The sequence below is a fragment of the Prionailurus viverrinus genome, chromosome B1 (assembly GCF_022837055.1).
Source record: "Prionailurus viverrinus isolate Anna chromosome B1, UM_Priviv_1.0, whole genome shotgun sequence".
Taxonomy (NCBI): Eukaryota; Metazoa; Chordata; class Mammalia; order Carnivora; family Felidae; genus Prionailurus; species Prionailurus viverrinus.
Window position 1 is genome coordinate 7,065,292 of NC_062564.1, and position 21,527 is coordinate 7,086,818.

Consider the following 21,527-nt stretch of genomic DNA (forward strand, 5'->3'; position numbering starts at 1 on the left):
GTCCAGCACGGCCAAAGTTAAGTCACAAGGAGGGAATCCTAGACCCACCAGACCTTCTGTAAATGTTCATGGTCGCCTTTATGCCCCACGAAATGCTCAGGCTGCAGTGCGAGGCACGGAGACTCCGACCCGACCCGCCAGCCTGAGCAAGTGCCCAATGCCAGGTCCTCCTGGAAGTCTAGGCAATGCCCGTGCTGGCCAGCGGCGCCCCCTGCTGGACAGAGAGCAGTGTGGCAAGACTCCCTCTTGTGACCTCCCCCACGGATTGCAGAGCCAGGGGTGTGGACTTCATCATGTGTGGGTGGAACACGTGACACACGGCCACCCAGGAAGAGCTGGTCATAGGCATCTGGGGAGCTGACTGGATGCTTATGGAGGCCGTCTTGAGATCCAGATCAAATATTGTCCGTGTGTGCGTGTGTGTGTGCATGTGATATACAGGTTTTAACCCAGGAAGAGAAAGTTGGATCCCAAAATTTCTACAGATGACCTAGCGTGGTTATTTTCTGTGGCTTTTCCCTTGGTGGCTCAGTTGCACATACACTGTTTGCATTTTACCCATGATTCTGCCCACTTTAGAATCAAATCCACAGGAAAGATAGATGTCACGTGTGCATGTCTTTGAGCTCTAACACCCAGCAAGCCCTGTTGAACTCTTTCACTGCGAAAGTGCCGTGTCATCACTCTTCTGTGGAATAAAAGACAAAACAGAAGAACATAGGGCAAGCGAAGAATAAATAACATAAGATAAAATCACAGCGGGAGGCAAGCCATAGGAGACTCTTCAAAAAATTTTGTTTTCGGGGCGCCTGGGTGGCGCAGTCGGTTAAGCGTCCGACTTCAGCCAGGTCACGATCTCCCGGTCCGTGAGTTCGAGCCCCGCGTCGGGCTCTGGGCTGATGGCTCAGAGCCTGGAGCCTGTTTCCGAATCTGTGTCTCCCTCTCTCTCTGCCCCTCCCCCGTTCATGCTCTGTCTCTCTCTGTCCCAAAAATAAATAAACGTTGAAAAAAAAATTTTGTTTTCTTTTTATCTTAGTGAGAGAGAGAGACAGAGAGAGAGAGAGAGAGAGAGAGAGAGAGAGAGAGAGCATGACGAGGGGAGTGGCAGAGAGAGGCATGCACACAGAATCCGGAGCAGGCTCCAGGCTCTGAGCTGTCATCAGACCGCCGGACACGGGGCTTGAAGTCTCAAAGCCTGAGATCATGAGCTGACTGAATCAGAGTCCGAACCGGCTGAGACACCCACGTGCCCCAGGAGAACTCTTAAGTGTAGAGAAGAAAGTGAGGGTTGCTAGAGGGGAGGAGTGGGTGGGCTCCATTTGCAACGGGCGTTATGGAGGGCCCCTGTGGGGGTTAGCAGTGGGTGTTTCATGTAAGGGACGAAGCCCTAAATTCCACCCCTGAAACCAAGACTACACTCACTGTTAACTGAATTTGATTTACATTTGGAAAATGGAGGGGGGACTGGGTGCCTCAGTCGGTTGAGTGTCCAACCTCAGCTCAGGTCAGGATCTCATGGTTCGTGGGGTTGAGCTCCACGTTGGGCTCTGTGCTGACAGCTCAGAGCCTGGAGCTGCTATGGGTTCCGTGTCTCTCACTCTCTCCCCCTCCCATGCTCACGCTCTGTCTCTGTTCTGTATGTGTGTCCCTCTCTGTTTATTTAAACATTTTACTTCATGTTTAAAACATGAAAACAACAGACCAATAAACTTTAAAAGTAGATTAAGAAAAAGTATTTTTCCTCTATCGGCTATGATATTTGAACATCCAGAATTCAATATGATTTCCTGTACAAAATTCACATACTGACATTAGTTCCCACTACGTGTGGTGTGTATGTTTAATGCAGACTGGAAACAACAACAACAACAACAACAACAACAACAACAACAGCAACAACAGGCTTTACCCTGTCAGTGCCATTGGCAAATGACCAGAGATCACCTATGTGGCCCCCCTCCCCTGGGGGGAATTGAAGGCTCATGCACTAATTCCCATTCAACAGTGTGTTTAGTGAGTCTCGCTCCTTTAAGAAATACAGGTGTGACTGAGAGCATCCATCCATACCCTGACCTGAAATACCACATTGTTGCCTCGGTGTCCACTTGAGACTGTTTTTGTGAGGTGTACAACCGAGGACCAAGACTGCCATGCAACTGAGCAGAAATCCCTGAGCCTCCTCCCTTGTGGAGGAGATTGTCCGATGGGGGGATGGTGGTCAACTCTGCGGAACAAGGTAGAGCTGCTTGGTGGCTCAGCAAGAAGAGGTGGACGAAGGTTCCTTTCCCCCATTTGCTCTGCAGCCTCATGGGAGGGGGATCGTTAAGGGAACCTAATCTAATGCACATGGGCCAGGAAGGCTCCACCCACCCGTCTCCAGAGACATGAGCATTGATTTGCTCCTTGCCATTTCCAGGCAATTAGCCAATGTTCACATGAACATGTGGAGACTTTACAAAAGATATTATGTCTACAAGGAAACACTTTGCACACTTATGAATTAGTGTTTCCTTCTGCTCCTCTCCTTCTGACCCAAGACATTCCTGAAAAGGCTGTCTGCTCCCACGTAGAGCTAGAGTTCTTCCAGTTTCCTGCTCATTTGCCACTCCTCCGTGTGGAAGCACTGAGATTGTTTCAAACTCCTTCCCCTGTCGGTGCATGTTTGGATATCACCGAGAGTCCCCACACGCCCATGTTTGGGCACATGTACTTTACCAATACACAGAGAGTAGGGAATGGGATGATGGGACCGTGAGTCCCAGGCATTTTCACAGGGACTCCCCGTGCTCTGCCTTGTTTCCACCTTCATGCCTCATTGGCCACTTCCTCTGACCCTTTCAGGCTCTGAGAGTGCCCAATGATCCTCGGTGCTGATGGAGGGGAGAAACCTTCCAAATACCCAGCATAATCCACACCTCTCCAATAACATCATTACAGCCAGCCAGCCTTAAAGCTCAGGATTCTCCAGGTCAACTGGAACGCCATACCCCATGAATACAGCCAGATTCATGGTCCCTCCACATGTCCCGATCATACCCACCTACAACACACAAAATGTGGCCTACAAGGGACTGTGAGTGAGTGAGTAGTGAGTGAGGGCGGGTGAGTGTGCCCGTGGGCAGGCATGTATCTCAAAGCCTGTAGTGGGATCCCTGCACTGCTTCCTGAGACCCCTGTCCCTTCTTGTTCTTCCTCTTGGTAGCTCTGGCTCTGCCGGTGAGACAAGGGACTTGGTTAATGGCCGTTGCCCTCTGAGGTGGGATGTCCCTGGCTGAACTGTTGAGCCGGTGGATGTTTGGCTCACGGTGATCCTTTCCCATCTCATCTCTGTATTTGGACTGGTGAATGAGGACTGCGTCGGGGGGAAGAGCAAGTTCTAGTTTCCTGAGGTTGAATTCAGACTTGGGACGGTGGCTTTCTTGGAGGAATCTCCACTGGTCTAACGTGATTGCTGGCAGTGGTGTCTCTTCCACGTGATCCTCCAATTGTGGCACCTCGATGTTGGGGTCGGTTTCAGGCCCCCCTTGGGCCGCAGCCGCGCCTGCGTGGTCAGCCCGGAGGGATGTGGATTCCCCAGCACCTGGCTCACTCGCACGGTCTCTTTCCAATTCACTCTTCTGGATGTAAAAGAGGACATAGGCGTGTTGGCTCAGGGCAGACGTCGCATCACTGGCGGTCACCTTCGCATCATCCATTTTGTACCACTGGCCGTTCCCAGCTTTGATGTAACAGAAGTAATGTCCGCTGTGACAATTCCAGCCCGCGTGCACCAGCACGGCATAGAGCGCATACGTCAGCGACCCCCCGTTGTGCCCAGACACGTAGCGTTGCATGTCCAGGTGCTCAGGATATTGCACTTCCTTAGCCAGTTTGCTGCCCGTGAAATGGCAGAATCGTTTCAAGACCAGCATCAGGACCTTGGAGCAAGTGTGCAAAGTCAACGTCTTGGAAGCAGGTACCTTGTCGAGACAAGTACTACAACGATAGGCATTTTCGCCATGCAACTGTTCGGGCTTCACCAAGTGTTGCAAAGCTTGGCTCACACTCTGAGCTGCCCCGATATCCAGGCTAATGTCCAGGTAAGGGTCCAAAGTGCTGGAGACACCCTGGCAGTGGAGACACTGGATTTGAGACCTCCAGTACCCCCCAAAGATTTGCCGGATGAGGGTGGCGTCCTGAGCCTGAGGCTCTGAAGGCTTGTCCTCACGCAACCACGCTTGCTGCATAGCATCCAGAGTGAACATCAGAAACTCATGGGCATCCTCCTGCCTGTGTGTGTGGAAGGCAGCGAGCAGTTTTGGCGGAGGCCGGATCACGTCTCCCGGACGGCAGAGGGCCCGGGTCACGTGAGCCTGCAGAGCACACAGCACGCAGAATGGCTGCCTCCCACAGCTTCGGGAGTGCTCCTGGGACAGCATGTAGCTGGCGAGGGGTGGTGTGTACGTCAGACACTGCAGGGCCGCATTCGCATAGCACGTGTTCCCCAGGTTCTGCAGGCCAGCCCCAACCACAGAAGGTCTCCTCCAACTCACAGGTTTCTTTGCGGGGGGTAGACCTGTCGACTTGGGAGCCCAACCGTTAGGCAGGTCGCAGGGTATGTGCGATGACGGTGACGGCTTCTCAGGCAGAGTGGGTCCTCCGTGGCCTTCAGCACCACCCGTATTTGATCCGCAAGGTTTGAGGTTTGGAAAGACATGGAACTGAGTCTCCTCTCGGCAGGGGGAAGAGGGCGTCTCCATGTCTCCTGAAACGTGGAGCCTCACGTTGCAGAGCGATGCTTCTCTCAGGAGGCCAGGCTCAGAATGATGGCTGTGGCCCTCTCCTCAGCCCTCGTAAAGCTCGCCCCACCCACCAGACTAGGACCACGTCATCCAATCAGCTACCAGCTGGAGTTGGATGAAGGGTCTTGGGGTGTGGTCACTCTTCTGCAGACAGACGACTCAGCCCAGCCTTCCTCCTGCCCCTCCCCCCTCAAGAGGCACACACACGTTTCACCACTTTCTCCACCTCCCTCATTTCCATTGCTCCCTCTCTGGACAGACGGACTTGAGCATTTTAACCTAGAGGAAATCCTTTCTTGAGTATCCACTTTGCTCTTAGATAACACAAAGTGTCGAGGAATGACGGCCATGAAGTTTTTAGGCTATGGAAATCATTTTACCAATTGAGCTCTGGCATCATGTAGGAGCACCTCCTCTCCATCAGCCAGAATGTATGTGACACCAGCAAATTATTCTGGAATGATTACTGTCCATGGATTTGATTCTAAAAGTCCTGAACTGTCTCCATGGGATCTGTGTATACAACTATCATGAAGGTCCTTTGCAACATGTCTGTCTACCAAGGGGTGGCCGAGAAATTGTCCCAAGAATTATCCTTTGCCTGGTTTCGGGCTTTGTAAATGCTTTCTTCATTTTGTAGCTCCCTTCCCAATAGGAGAACAAATCCTAAACCCATCATTTGCCAAATTGTCACTGGTATTACTAGAAAATCACATAGCAAGGTAGGTATAGGTTCCCGTGGTTCAGGACATGTTTGTTGTGGACTTGTGACATTTATAGACGGTTTGACATTGGAATTTCGACATGCACGGACCAATGTCCGCTCGTGGGAAGTGTGGCTTTAGTGTGTCAGTATCTCTAGACCAGATTTCAGAACTGACCAGGTCTACTGACATTGTGCTATCTTCTCTAATGTTTGTTTGTTTTTCACTTTTAACATTTTAATTGATTTATTTTGAGAGAGAGAGAGACAGAGAGAGAGAGACAGAGAGAGAGAGACAGAGAGTGAGAGAGAGCGCTCATGTGGACAAGCCAGGGAGAGACAGAGAGAGAGGGAGAGAGGATCGTCAATGAAACAGTCACCTCCTCGGGGTCACCAACTAGGAGGAAAAGGCTGCGAGCACGTGAGGTGTCTCAATGCCAAACACACTCATGTGAGGGGAAGGAAAGGGGCAAGGGGTCAAGGAGGACACCCAGTGGGATGCACAAAAGGAGTCTTCAGACTCTTGTGACCACAGCCTCAAGACACGGCCCTCTCCCTGCCTGGTGCCCTCCAGCCCCACCCACGGCTTCCGTCAGCCTCTGCCTGGCCTCACTGCATGGGACCGGACCACGGCCCCACCCTTACCCGCAGCACCCTTACCCCTGCCACACCCATGCCCACACCTCATCCCAATGCTCTCCGCCCTCAGTTGGCCCAGCCTCACGTCCAGGCCGCCGCTCCACCGGGCCAGCCTGGCGCAGGCCACTCTCAGGACCACACCCCAAGGAGAATCTACCAGAGAGTGGGCAGAGGAGGGGGGCGAGCGAGGCCAGGGCACAAGCACACCTTTCCCTGTTCTTCAAATATCCGTTGGCAGGCGCCAAGTTCGGACCTGTTTCTGCAAGGAATCATCTCTCCCTTTGGTTGTCATCTCCTCCCAGAAAACCGGTTGTGTTTTCACTGGACAGTGTTAGATGGTAGGAACTGTCACGTGACTGGTGTGAGCCAAGCAAGTTGCCCTATTTAACGTAGTGACTTGAGCCAGTCCATTCCAGACCTTCCTGGAGCATAAAGCTGACCCCTGTCCCAAGACGAGACACCTGCTCCTGTCTGAGTGCCTGGCCCCGACATGTCCATTCTCCCCGGGGCTGGAGCCTGCCCGTCTTCCGACTCCACGAACACCCCCTTGCTTCTGTAGCCTCAGCCCCGGCCACCTGCAAACATGGGCAAAGAGGCCTGCAGAATTGCTTCCAAAGAACCCTTTGACCACCTAATTCTCTGTCCTCTCTCATCAACCGCTCATCACTCTATGTGTCTATCTTCTAACTCTCGTGTCTCCTTCCCCTCTCTCGTATCTCTCTGTGGAATGTCTTTCTCATCCTTTCCCTTGTATCTCTTCTATGCCACCCTCCTTGACGTGACTTGTGAATGAAAATGCCTTTGAGAGACATGTGGACAGCAGCCCCCAATGCTGATTGATTTCCCATGCACATGTTCTTTCAGTTCATGGGTTTTTATGTTGACAGACAGAGAGAGACAGACAGAGAGAGAGAGAGACAGAGAGGGAGAGAGGGAGGGAGGGAGGGAGGGAGGGAGGGAGGGAGAGAGAGAGATGTGGGGGAGGGTTAGAGAGAAAAGGAGAGAGGCAATCCCGAGGAGGGAGGGAAACTCAAAGGTCAATCTCCCCAACCCTGAGATCATGACGTGAGTCGCCGCCTCCAGCTCAGACACTTCTCTGACTGAGCCACCCAGGCATCCCGACCCTCATCGGTTTTGAATTCACCTCTAGCACTGTCTTGTTCCCAGGACACTTGGAGAGACTTTATCTTGAAAGGGGAAGAGAGGTTAACCCGTGTTTCTTTGCTGCTTCTGAATACTTAGTTGTTCTCCACTAGGTGAGGATCCAAGTCCCAAGTACACTTGGGAACAAATGCAGGATTCTACTCTAAGTGACGGGAAACTACAGTGTACACACAAAAAAGAAAACCATGCACATTCGGTCGTGTCTGAGCAAATTTTATTAGCTGTGGTAACACTACACACAACGTTGCACTATCAGGGAAACACAAAAATGCAGACAGCATGTAAAATATTCCCCGATATGATCTGCAGAAAAACGATATCAGTGAACTGTTCTAAGACAAAAGATTGCCTCCACTTGCCCAGCCCAGACTGGAAACATTCCTCCGGCGTCCCCAAATTCAGACATTCGCAAACCCACTACACGTTCATTTCACAGATCCTTAACTTTACATTCGAGTGGACGACCTCTTGCTCTCCTGGCGCTGGATTTCTCATAGAATCTATTGAAACAAAAGAAACGAGACCTTGTTGATTGAGACGGAGCAGGTGAACCAGAAGGTGTAGATGCATAAAGGAAAAGTGCGCCCTGAGCGTCTGCACGTGGGCGCTCAACCCACTCCCCGCCCCAAGCAGGACACCAAACACGGTGTGGACGCAAGATTTTGTCCTTGCAGGTCTTTGGGGGAATTGCTGCTTTAGCCAAAATAGGTCACGGCCCTGCCTTGCCCGCCGCTCCGCAGTCACCTGCTCGGGGTCACAAGAGCCAGAGGACGAGTGTCCGAGGACATGAGGTGTCTCACTCCCGGTCGCTCTCCTCCGAGGACGAGGAAAGCTGCAGGTCATTGTGGAGGATGCTCCGGGAGACAGGCACACAGCCTCCCTCAGACTGGTGTGTGACGGGCGGGCCCTGGCCAGGGGGGACTGGCCTCTCGGGAGGTGGCAGACAGGGAGCTGCTATGAACCTGGAGCTCCAGCCGCCTTTGTCCAGGCGGCTGAAGACCATTCGCAGGGGCTGGCCGGGTGCCTGCGGACAGGGCGGACACGGGGGCAAGGTGCACGCCTGGAGAGTGTCCAGGTGAGGTTGGGGGCGTGGAGGCTGGAGGCCCCTGCTTTGCACCGAGGCAGGTGTCTTCCTGGTCAGCTGGGCTGCCCCCGCGGGACCACATGCACTTCTCCTTGCTGGACGACACAGACTCTGGCGCAGCCCCACATGGGTGCTCCCTGTGCTCTTGTGGGGTGGCTGGAAGGGGCTGCAATGTGGTTTCTTTCGGGGGTTCTGGCACGTGTCGTCAGGGAGCGGGGCCCATCTCTTGCCTGGTGTCTGGATGTGGGGCTGGGGACTCGGAGCCAAACGGGTTGGAGGAAGATCAGGGCTCAGCTCAGGACGCTTGGCTGGTGCCTGGGCGTGGCCAATGCCACGCGCCTTGGAGACAGCCCTGGAAGCTTCCAGGGAGGCACATCGGGGCCGGTGTTGTCTCAGCTGGACACCGAGGCCTGGATCCCGGGCAGAGCGTTGGTGTGCCGGGGCAGGCGGGGCAGGCGGGGCTGGGGTCCCCACTTGCTGGGCATCCTGTCGGCCAGCAGGCGGGAAGGTGCTCGCCGCAGGTCTCCCGAGAGGAGCAGCCGACGGGGACAGCTGTGTCGTGTCAGGCGTCCCTCTAGGAGGCTCAGCCGGGATGTGCGGCGCCAGCACGGACACCCTCTTGGTGGTGTACACGGGCATCGGCCTGTGCGGATGCTGTGGGAACACACAACACACAGACAACGGCCATCAGTCCTTCCTGCCCACCAAGGACACATGCACGACAAGCACAGCAAAGAAACAGACAGAAACGCACACAACCGGGAGAGACGGGAAAGGATTGTACTGACAGAGGACAAGGGCCTCCAGCTCAGCGTCGATTGGGAAGAAACACTGGGCAGTAGCCGCTTGATGCTTTGATTCCACGGGAGCGATGGACCGGAAAGGTTGTGCATCGTGCCTGCCTCCCGAAGTGGACAAGCACGTCCATTCAGGCTTCTAGGGAAAAGACAGGCGTCCTGCAGGTGGAGGTTCGCAGGGTGGCGGGGGGGGGGGGGGCTACTGAGTTTGGATGGCCAATGGGGCGGGTGTGTGTGTCACCAGGGAAAGATGCCTGTGCCTCCCAAGAGGCCTAGGTGTGGGCACAGCGTCCCGAAATTATGTTGGCACGCCCACCCGGCACCCGGTTAGCACACATGCAAGGAATCCGGCCGGATCATGGACACCCAGCAAGCGTGGCTGGAAAGGACCCGCACGGAAATCCCAATGTTGAGAATCGGGGCGGACCCCCTTCCTCAGCCAGGAGGGCCGGGAAGCCCGTCACATCCCCGTCCCCAGGAGAGAACGAGAGCAGGGACGGGGGACACTCACCCTCACATAGTCACAGGATTCTGTGGAGTCCCTCCAGGCTCGCTGCTGCCTTCCAGGGCCTATCCTGGGGAATCTCTGCAGCAGCGCCTTCCTCTGCTGGGCTTCTCGCCTGCACGACCAAGAACGGGAAGGTGAAGGAGCGGCATTTCGTGTCTTCACCTGGGGAGCGAGCGATGGGGCTTGGGCAAGATCTCCTTTCTTCATCTGCCCTCCTGGCTCCCACTCCAGCGAGCCGTCCAGGTTGGCCCAAGACGTCCTTGCGTTGAGAGCCGTGTGCGCCACTGCCTGTCATCTGCCGCCTCCCCCTGTCTCCCTACCGCCCGACACACAGCCTCAGGGACTCCCCCAGAGCAGCTCAATAGGCTCGTGAGGTCCCCTGGGGGGCGGGGAGCTCCTTTCTCTGCCTCCCCCACCCCTGTGTGTGTCTGAAGACGACACAGCACCCAGTGTCCGGGTACAGAGACACAGCGACCTGAGCTGCCAGGCCACGGGCAGGCCGGAGCCGGCCGCATCCTCACCTTTGTCCCTCTTCCATGTCCCTCGCAGCCTGGTTGAAGGGCCCGGGCTTGTGCTGGTCCTGCTGCTGGCGTGGTTCCACATTCTCCTTCGGCTTCCTGGGGACAAAGGCCTGGGGGGCCAGGCACCCGTCCCAGCGCTTCATGGGGCACCTGGTGCTGGATGCGTTGTGCCCAAAGGCTCCGCAGTCCTTACACTTGAGCTGCGGACCAAGGAGGCGGGGCTCAGTGAATCAGCACCAATCACAGTCCAACTGCAAAGGACATGACAAGGACACACTCGGGGAGCAGAGGACTGGTGTGGGTGGGCCAGGGCACATCGTGGACGGCTCGGGAGGTGCCAGGAGACGGAAGTTCCTAGGATTCTACCCAAGCCTCTGTGAGGGACGGACCGGGAGTTGGGATTGCAGGTCCCAGGCCGCGTAGAATGAGCCCCACGCCGCGAGGGGGACAGACACCAGGCTGGACGTGACCCTACGGCCGAGGGAGCTTATCCCAACGGGCAGGCTGCTGAGATGCCAAGGCAGGCCACCGTGGGCCAGGACAGGACGACCGACTTCCGGACACAGAGTCTTCATTCCCTCGTCATGTGCGATCGCCGGCTTCAGAGGCATGGCTCCCCCACCCCCACCCGACCCAGCCCCTCCAACCCGCCCACTGGTTCACCACGCCTCCAGGGCTCCACTTACCCGAGGATCCTCGTCCTCTAGCCTGGGAACCCTGGGCGCCATGGGTGCTCTCCGTTGCCTCTTCCCGTTTGGGGCTTTCAAGGGTCTGGAAGGTGCGTGCTGGGTGTGACCACCCGCCATCTGCCCCCTCTCCTTGAAGGGTCAAGTCAGCCTTGCTCCAAGATGGGTTTCTGGACTTGCTGAGTCAATGGGAAAAGGAGAGTCATTCCCACAGACACAACGACTCCTTCATGAACCTTCCTCCCCCAGCGGGCAGGAGGGGGAGTCATGCCCACCAGGTCAAACACGGTCCTCACCTGGGAGGTGGGACCTCTCCCTCCTGCATGTTCTACACGCTCTCCCGTGGACCCACCCGCAGGACGGCACCCTCAGGCGAGGCCGTGGAGGTGGTCTCGCGTGACTCACCGGAGAGTCTTTCAGGAAGTCTCTCCCAGCGCCCTCCGGAAGGAAAACCACACACAAAGTCCCGACCCCCCTGGACACCACAATCCATGCTACAGCGATACTGCCTGTGGCACCCAGGGTTGCATGTGCAAAGAGAGGGATGCTTGCCTCTCCAGAATGTACCTCTCCTACTTGACCCCCAGAGAAACCACCCTCAAAGTCAAAGTCAAGGAAAACGTTTCGTTTCTGCTCGACTCGAGTGGAAGCTTCCCCACACAAGACCTGAACCCTTTTCTTTCACGTGGCCTTTACGGGGCCCCACGCTGAATTCATGTGTCAGCCGTGGCAAATGAGCATTTGCCGTGAAATTTGGGTGAACGAGAAAATTCCTTAGGCTCTGAGGCCCCACGGCGACATGGAGCAGGATGCTGTCGCTGCTCCCGCACGCCCTCACACCAGTCAGACTCCGGGGTTCGGTTCCTTTGGAAGCAGAACCTCATGTGCTCAGGAACAGCGAGAGCCACGCCTTTCCTCAGTCTCTGTTCTCACAATCGTCTTCAACACTAAAGCGTCCTTCACCTGGTGAGTCGACGCGCATCACCACCTCCATTTCCTCCCTGGCCCACTTCTGTGCCAGCTTGTGGGAGCCCCAGATCGTCCCAACCCACCTGAAACGCCAATGTGCTCCTCCTGTGTGTCAGGAGACGTCCAGAGCGGCGGGTGGCAGGCGGACTGCCGTGGAGGAGACTCAGGCGTGCCCTCGGTGTGCCCGAGGGACGGTCAGTGAGGGACACTTCCTTCCTTCCCGGACTCTTAGACCCGCCCAAGGTCACGTGACCTCTCGGGCACTTTAATCCCATGCAGCCCATCCCCTTGGTGCCCCTCACGTCTCCACACTAGGAACGAATCCTGGAGGTTTAGCGATTGCTTGCCGTTGTAACTGGTGTGCATGCATGTGGAGATAGACGTCTCAGAACACATCTTCACCCTTGGACAAAGAGACTCGTGTGTGCATGCCTGTTGCATTCGTAAACTGGTGTTTCTCGTGGGTCTCCAGGGACGCTTGCGGGGCCCCTGGCCTCACGTACGTTCCTGTGGTTGGGAGCCCCTTCGGCGTCCTCCGTGTCCAAGCTTCTCCCTTTCCCAACGGGAGCGGTGTGTCCATGACCTATTTGCAGTGTCCCTTCACTCCACACCCTGCCCTGCCCTCCCCGTTCCCCTTTCTGTCTCTAGGGCGGTGACTGCGCTCGCTGGGACCTTTGGAGGAATGGGATCCTATGTCCCGTGTCCCCTGGGAACTAGCTGCCTTGGCACTTGGTCTCGTGACCCAAGTCGCTGTTCCTGACAAGTCCCTGTGCTGACGCAGGGGGCTCCCTGTGGCTGACGCCCCTCGTTTGGGGCTCTTTGTTCTTGCCCATCAACTCGGACGTTCTGTTGAGCTTTTGCTCCCATTGGGGGATGTTGGTGTGACTGCCACCATTTCTCCTGGCCTGGCCTGGCTGGCCTCAGCCACGGACACTGCGTCAGGGAGATGTCTTTGGGATCCTGAAGGGCCAGACCCAAGGGACAAGGTGCAACCCCATCGGCGGGGCATTCCTGAGTGTCATGCAAGCGAGCACCTTTCTCCCACAGCAGTGCAAAAGCTAGCGGCCCCACTGGCCGAGGTGGAGGGCCTGCGTCGGCAGTGCCGTCGGCACCCTGGATGGTTTCCCTCCTTGAACACTGGCGTGTGTTGGGTGTCGTGTGCGCTTTTCATTTGGCCTTTCCTATCTTCTCTGGGAGGCTGCTCCTGTGGCCTCTGTCCACTGCCCTCAAGGCATGGCCCTCCCCCAACCTGGTGCCCTCCAGCCCCGCCCACCGCTTCCTTCAGCCCTTGCCTGGCCTCCTCACTCCATGGCACCATACTACGGCCCCACCCCCTTACACGCAGCATCCTTACCCCTGCCACACCCATGCCCACACCCTTTCCCAATGCTCTCAAACCTCCGTTGGCTTGGCCTCGCTTCCAGGCCGTGGCTCCACGGGGCCAGCCTGGCTCCGGCCACTCTCACTCTCAGGACCACTCCCCAGGGAGAAGCCCCCAGAGAGTGGGCAGGGGAGGGGGCGAGCGAGGCCAGGGCACAAGCACACCTTTCCCTGTTCCTCAAATATCCGTTGGCCCCCTCCCTGCTTGGTTGTGTAACCCTCCCTCTTTTCATATGATTTTTCCTTCCCTTCCCTGATGCTCATCTGTTTTGCACCTTAGAACCTTCATATGAGTGAAGTCATATGCTAGTTGTTTTTCTCTGACTAATTTCGCTGAGGAGAATACCCTCTACTTCTAGCCACATAGTTGCGAATGGCACCCTGTCTTTCCTTTCAATCGCCGCGTAATGTTCCACTGTATATATACGTGCCCCCTCTGCTTTTTCCATTCCATGCATCTATGGACATTCGGGCTCTTTCCATACTTTGGCTCTTGTTGGTAGTGCTGCTCGAAGCTTTTGGGGGCGTTTGGGTGCAGGTGCCCCTTCGAGACAGCACACCCATATCCCTTGGATAAATACTTAGTCATGCAATCGCCGGCTCATAGGGTCGCTGTGCTTTCAATTTTTTGAGGAACCTCCATACTGTTTTCCAGAGTGGCGGCGCCAGTTTGCCTTCCCACCAGCAGCGCAAAAGAGATCCTGTTGCTCCGCACCCTCGCCAACATCGGTTGTTGCCTGAGTTGTTAATGTTAGCCATTATGACACGTGTGAAGTGGGAGCTCATTGTGATCTGGATACGGATTTCCCTGATGCTGAGTGAGGTTGAGCAGTTTTTCATGTGTCAGTTGACCATCTGGATGTCTTCTTGGAGGAGTGTCTAGTCATGACTTTTGCCCATTTCTTCACTGGATTCGTTGGTTTTTGGCTCTTGAGTGTGATCAGTTCTTTATCGAATTGTATACTGAGCCTTTCTCCGATGTGTCGTTCGCAAATATCTTCTACCATTGATGATTTAGCTGATTTGTTAGTGTAGCTGATCTGTTTCCTTCACGGTGCAGAAGAGTTTTCTTTTGATGAGTTCTCAATAGGTCGTTTTTCCTTTTGTTTCCCTTGCCTCCGGAGACGTGTTGAGTAAGAAGTTGCTGTGGCCCAGATCACAGAGGCTTTTGCCTGCTTTCTCCTCGAGGGTTTTGATGGCTTCCTGTCTTACACTTGGGACGTTCCTCCCTTTTGAGTTTCTTTATGTGTACGGTGTAAGAAAGTGGTGCGGGTTCCTTTTTCCGCATGTCGCTGTCCAGTTTTCCCAGCACCACTTGTTGAAGAGACTGTCTTTATTCCATTGGCTATTCTTTCCTGCTTTGTCAAGGAATAGTTGGCCATCCATTTGTGGGTCCGTTTCTGTTCTCTTGAGCTGAGTGTCCGTTTTTGTGCCACTACCATACTGTCTTGATGATTACAGCTGTGTAATTACAGCTTGACGTCTGCGATTGTGATGCATCCAGCTTTTCTTTCTTTCTCAACAGTGCTTTGGCTCTTCAGGGTCTTTTCTGGGTCCATACAAATTCTAGCATTGTCTGCTCCAGCTCTGTGAGGAGTGCTGGTGTTCTTTGGATAGGTGTTGCTTTGAGTATGTCGATTGCTTTGGGTGGTACTGACATTTTACCCATATTTCGTCCTCCCAACCAGGAGCGTGGAATATTTTTCCATTGTGCTTCCTGTCTTCTAAAAGTTCATGTAGTTTTCAGTGTATAGATTTTTCATCTCTTTGGTTACATTCATTCGTAGGTATTTGATGATTTTGGGTGCCATTGTCAATGGGACCGATGCTTGATTTTTCTTCCTGTTGCTTCATCATTGGTGTATGGGAATGCAGCCCGTTTCTGTGCATTGATTTCACATCCTGCAACTTTGCTGAAGTCATGGATCAGTTCTAGCAGTTTTTGGTGGAATCGTTTGGGTTTTCCATATAGAGTATCATGTCATCCGCCAAGAGGGAACGTTTGACCTGTCCCGGCCAATTTGGAGGCCTTTGAGTCCTTTGTGTTGTCTGATGGCTGAGGCTAAGGCTTCCAATGCGATGGTGAATAACAGTGGCAAGAGTGGACCTCCCTGTCTGGTCCCTGTCCTTAGGGAGAAAGCTCTCAGGTTTTCCCCATGGGGGATGATACTCGCGTTGGGTCTTTCGTATCTGACTTATAGGATCCTTCTAGCCCTACGTTCTGGAATGTTTGTGTCAAGATAGGATGTTGTATTTTGTCCCATGCTTTCTCCGCATCGATTGAGAGGATCGTGTGGTTCTTGTCCTTTCTTTTCTTAGACGTGATGAATCTCATTGATTGTTTTGTGCATATTGAACCAGATCTGCATCCCAGGTGTAGATCCCACCTGGTCGTGGCGAATCCTTTTTTGGATATATTGTTGGATCCGATCGGCTAAAAACTTGTTGAGGCGTTTTGCATCCATGTTCATCAGGGAAATGGGTCCATCATTCTCCTTTGTCGTGGGGTCTCTGTCTCGATTTGGAATCAAGGAAACGCTGGCTTCGTTGAAAGAGCTTGGAAGTTTTCCTTCCGTTTCTCCCTTTTGGAGCAGCTTCAAGGGAATAGATGTGAACTCTTCTCTAAATGTGTGGGAGAATTCCCCTGGAAAGCCATCTGGCCCTGGACTCTGTGTTCTTCTTTTCGTGGGGCTGGGGGGAGGGGGAGATTTTTGATTACTAATTCATTTTCTTTACTTGTTTTGGTCTCTTCAAATTTTCTTTCTTCCTGTTTCAGTGTTGGCAGTTTATACGTTTCTTGGGATGTGTCCATTTCTCTCAGATTGCCCATTTTATTGGTGTATACTTGCTCACAACATTCTCGTAGTATTGTTTGTATTTCTGCTGTGTTGGTTGTGGTCTCTCCTCTTTCGTTCTTGATTTCCTTTATTTGGGTCCTTTCCTGTTTCTTATTGAGCAAACTGGCTAGGGATTGGTCAATTTTGTGAATTCTTTCAACGAATCAGCTCTGGTTTCATTGATCCGTTCTAGTGTTGTTGCTGTTTGTTTTCTTTTTGTACTTGTTTTTGTTTTTGTGTTGTGTTTTTTTGGTTTCCATAGCATTGATTTCCGCTCTAATCTGCATTATATCCTGTCTCTGCTGGTTTGGGGTTTTCTTTGCTGTTCTTTTTCCAACTCTTTAAGGTGAATGGTTACATTGTGTCTCGGAGCCGTTTCTTCTTTCTTTCGGAAGGAAGGCCTGGATTGCTATAGACTTCCCTCGAATGACCCCCTTTGCTGCGTCTCAGAGGTTTTGGCCTGTGGTGTTACCGTTTTCCTTGGCTTCCATGGACTGTTTAATTTCCTCTTTAACTTCTTGGTTAGCCCATTCACTCTTAAGTAGGGTGTTCTTTAGTCTCCAAGTATTTGTTCCATGTCCACGTTGTTTCTTGTCATGATTTCGAGTTTCATTGCACTGTGGTCTGAGAATATGCACGATATGATCTCGATCTTTTTGTCCTTGTTGAGGGCTGGTTTGTGTCCCAGTATGTGATCTATTGTGGAGAATGTCCCGTGTGCCCTGGTAAGAATGTCTATTTGCCTGCTTTAGGATGAAATGTTCTGACTATATCTGTCAAGTCCATCTGGTCCAGTGTGTCATTCAAAACCATTGCTTCCTTGTCGAGTGTAGGTTTAGGTGAGCTGTCCGTTGCTGTAAGTGGGGTGTTGAGGTTCCCTCCTAGTATGGTATCATTCTCAATGAGTGTCTTTATGGGTGTGATGACTTGATGTATGTATTTGGGCGCACCACATTTGGTGCATAAATGTTCACAATCGTGAGGTCTTCTTGGTGGACAGACCCAATAATTATGATATAACGCCCTTCTACGTGTCTCGTTAGAGTCTTTATTTTCAAGTCTAGATTGTCCGATATGAGTATGGCTACTCCTGCTTTCTTTTGTCAACCATGAGCATGCGAGATGGTTTTCCATCCCCTTGCTTTCAATCTGAAGGCGTCTTTAGATCTAAAGTGGGTCCCTTGTAAGCAGCGTGTGGATGACCTTCTTTTCTCACCCATTCTGTTACCCTATGTGTTTTGATTGGAGCATTGAGTCCATTGACGTTTAGAGTGAGTACTGAAAGGTAGGAAGTTATTGCCATTGTGTTGCTTGTAGAGTTGGAGTTTCTGGTGGTGTTCGCCGATCCTTGCCAGTGTTTTCTGCCTGTGGTCTGTTTTGTTCTTTTATGTCTTTTGTCCCCTGGGAGAGTCTGCCTTCCAATGTCTTGCAGGGCTGGTTGAGTGGTCAGGAACTCCTTTACTTTTTGCTTGGGAAACTTTCCATCTCTACTTCTATTTGGAATGACAGCTTTGCTGGACACATAAGTTTTGGCCGCATCCTTTTAGGATTCAGTGCGATGAATATATCCTGCCACTCATTTCTGGGCTGCCAGGTTTCTGTGGCTAGGTCTGCTGCAAATGTGGTCAGTCTTCCCTTGTAGGGGAAGGACTTTTGTTTCCCTTGCTGCTTTCATGATTCTTTCCTCGCCTGAGTATTTTGTGAACTCGACCAGGCTCTGCCTTGTTGATGGTTGGACGTTGTTGAATCTAATGGGAGTCTTCTGTGCTTCCTGGATTTTGTGTGTCTTTCCCAGGTTAGGAAAGTTTTCTGCTGTGATGTGCTCACATACCCCTTCTACCCCCTTGTCTCTCTCCTTCGTCTTCTGGGACCCCACATCATGATTGTGATGTGACTCCTTTTCAATGAGCCGCTGAGTTCCCGAATTCTTAAACCCTGCTCTTTTGCTTTAGTCTCCCTCTTTCCTTCTGCTTCGTTATTCTCCATTGCTTTGTCCCCTCTATGGCTGGTTCCCTGCTCAGCCTTAGCATCCTTGCCGCTGTGACATCTGTTCCAGATCGCAGCTCGCTTTTAGCATTGTTTATTGCATCCTGGCTAGCTTTTACTTGTTTTATCCCCACAGAAAGGCATTCTCATCTACTTTCGACCCCAGCTGGTATTCTTATTATCGTGATTCTAAATTCTGGTTCAAACGTCTTGCTCGTATCTGTGTTGGTTAAGGGCCTGGCTGTCCTTTCTTCCTGCTCTTTCTGTTGGGGTGAATTCCTTTGCTTCGTCATTTTGGAGGAAGGAAAGGAATGAATAAGATAAAAAAAATTCAAAATTTAAAAAGACGAAACAACACACACACACACACACACAAATCACACAAATGATGCTAGATCCTAGGTGAGTTTTGGTCTGGTTGTTGAAATGGGCTTGAAAGATTAGAGGAAAAAGGGAAAGAACATAAAAACAGGAAACCGTTTGAACATTTGGAAAAAAGAATACAATGAAATAGGATAAAGTGAAATGATGGAATTCAAATAGAATTTGACACATTTACAAAAAATTAAACGAATATAGTCGAAAAAAATTCAAGGAAATTATTTTAAACCATGGAAAAAACAACAAATTTTTTCTCTTTCTGTCTTCATGAAAAAGAAAAGAAATGAAAAAGAAAAGAAAAGAGATGGACCCGCGAACAGACTGCAATACGATTGAAGTTACATTGTTGTCCCCTAGACGTCAAAGGATGAAGCACTTTGTAGTCCATACACTACAAAGTGGCGGAGACACCTGGGTTCCTGAAGAGCCAGGTTGACCCGGTTGGGCGGTGCTAAGTGTCACGGCTGTGTTCTCCACTAGATGGCGCAGCTAGCCTACAAGCGCGGAGTGCTGGGGCGCTTGGAGGTGCGTATGCGCATGCGCGGGAGCGGAGACCTTGGCGTCACTCAGGTGCCAGTCTGTAGTATCTGAACTCGGCTGTCTGCGATCAGCAATCCTGCCCCCGTCCTTTGTCTCCGGCTTCTGTCCACTCGCCGCTTTGACACTGTCCGTGGCCCAGCCGTCAGGTTGCCAGGAGACACCTCCCTCCTGGGATTTACCTCCCAGGCGGCTGTGTTTCCCGACCCCTCACTTCTGAGGGCCCGCGGCTGAGACCTGCTCAGATCCTCTGCGTCAGGGTCTCAGCGAGCAGTGGCCGGGTGCCGGCCGCACCCAGGAACATTGGCAACACCGTGCCGCTGCCGATGCCCAGAGACTGCGGCTGGGTGCCAGCCCGCGCCCGAAAACGTTCACGCGATGGTGTAGCAGCAGCGTTTCGAGGATTATGGACAATCACCACACACTTCTGGTACCGGGCTTCCCCCTTAACGACCTTGTTCCAGCACCAGCGAATGTGGCTGTTCTCTGGGGTCTGCTGGGACCTCTGGGGTCGGCTGGGGTGGCCACACAGACTCTACCTCGTGTCCTCGCAGCAGCAGGGGAACCGCTTTTCTCCGTGTGGTTCCAGACACCCCTCCTCCACACCCCCAGTCTTCACTCTGCTCTCGGGGATTCGCCCTTCCGACCAGAGCACCGCCAGGTATCAGATGCCGAGTGTCGCACTCTGCCCTCCCCCTGTTTGTACAGTCTTCATGGAATTTAAACCCGCTCCTTTGTCCTTCCTCCCGTTTTGGTTCAGTGCCTGTGGCTCTTTCCACATTTCCACTTTCTCCCCAGCTGCTTTTGGCGGGGGGAGGGGAGGGCGAGGGGATTGCTTTCCCCATATACTGGCCCTGTCTCCGTCCTCTCTCTGCAGGCAAAAACAGCTCCGTGCCCTCTGTGGCTTCTCTCTTCCCCAGTTCACCTCTCTGCGCCGCGTCCCCACTGAGTTCTGGGGTTCAGGTTGGGCAACCTGTGGCGTGAATCCTCAGATCAGTTTTCGAGGTGTGCAGGATGCTTTTGTGTTGATGTGGCTGCATTTTATGGATGCGAGACGCAAAGAAAACTTCCGTGCTCTTCTGCCATCTTGGCCCCTCCCCCCACACTGCCTTTTCTGTATCGTCATGAATACCCTTACGAACTGCAGGGTGACACCTCTGAATTAAGCTTTCCGTGACAAATCCAGATTAGGCTGGCTGGATTTGGCGAGGCCAAATAACGCTGTTCCGATTGCCGTGATTGCTCCCACATCACCGCACGTGAGGCCTCCTCCTGGTTTTCCCCTATGCAATCTTCTTTGCTAATTGTCAACAGTTTTTACAATTGAACGTTTTGACTTAACTGGATTTCTATTTTGAAAGAGAAGTTCCTGGAATGTCTGGAAAATAGATCGTCACCAGTGGCCCGAGGAGCTCAGGGTTGTCAATTTTAGCTCAGAGTCCAGGGTCCAGCACGGCCAAAGTTAAGTCACAAGGAGGGAATCCTAGACCCACCAGACCTTCTGTAAATGTTCATGGTCGCCTTTATGCCCCACGAAATGCTCAGGCTGCAGTGCGAGGCACGGAGACTCCGACCCGACCCGCCAGCCTGAGCAAGTGCCCAATGCCAGGTCCTCCTGGAAGTCTAGGCAATGCCCGTGCTGGCCAGCGGCGCCCCCTGCTGGACAGAGAGCAGTGTGGCAAGACTCCCTCTTGTGACCTCCCCCACGGATTGCAGAGCCAGGGGTGTGGACTTCATCATGTGTGGGTGGAACACGTGACACACGGCCACCCAGGAAGAGCTGGTCATAGGCATCTGGGGAGCTGACTGGATGCTTATGGAGGCCGTCTTGAGATCCAGATCAAATATTGTCCGTGTGTGCGTGTGTGTGTGCATGTGATATACAGGTTTTAACCCAGGAAGAGAAAGTTGGATCCCAAAATTTCTACAGATGACCTAGCGTGGTTATTTTCTGTGGCTTTTCCCTTGGTGGCTCAGTTGCACATACACTGTTTGCATTTTACCCATGATTCTGCCCACTTTAGAATCAAATCCACAGGAAAGATAGATGTCACGTGTGCATGTCTTTGAGCTCTAACACCCAGCAAGCCCTGTTGAACTCTTTCACTGCGAAAGTGCCGTGTCATCACTCCTCTGTGGAATAAAAGACAAAACAGAAGAACATAGGGCAAGCGAAGAATAAATAACATAAGATAAAATCACAGCGGGAGGCAAGCCATAGGAGACTCTTCAAAAAATTTTGTTTTCGGGGCGCCTGGGTGGCGCAGTCGGTTAAGCGTCCGACTTCAGCCAGGTCACGATCTCCCGGTCCGTGAGTTCGAGCCCCGCGTCGGGCTCTGGGCTGATGGCTCAGAGCCTGGAGCCTGTTTCCGAATCTGTGTTTCCCTCTCTCTCTGCCCCTCCCCCGTTCATGCTCTGTCTCTCTCTGTCCCAAAAATAAATAAACGTTGAAAAAAAAAATTTTGTTTTCTTTTTATCTTAGTGAGAGACAGAGAGAGAGAGAGAGAGAGAGAGAGAGAGAGAGAGAGAGAGAGAGCATGACGAGGGGAGTGGC

The 21,527-nt window shown here is 52.8% G+C and overlaps 1 protein-coding gene across 1 annotated transcript; it reads right to left on the bottom strand.

Annotated features, from left to right (window-relative positions):
* Nucleotides 1-3,131: 3,131 nt before the first annotated feature.
* Nucleotides 3,132-4,739, bottom strand: LOC125164227 (ubiquitin carboxyl-terminal hydrolase 17-like protein 6). The gene has a single exon (XM_047856822.1). The coding sequence runs from the start codon at nucleotides 4,737-4,739 to the stop codon at nucleotides 3,132-3,134; it is 1,608 nt and encodes a 535-aa protein (XP_047712778.1).
* Nucleotides 4,740-21,527: the final 16,788 nt, after the last annotated feature.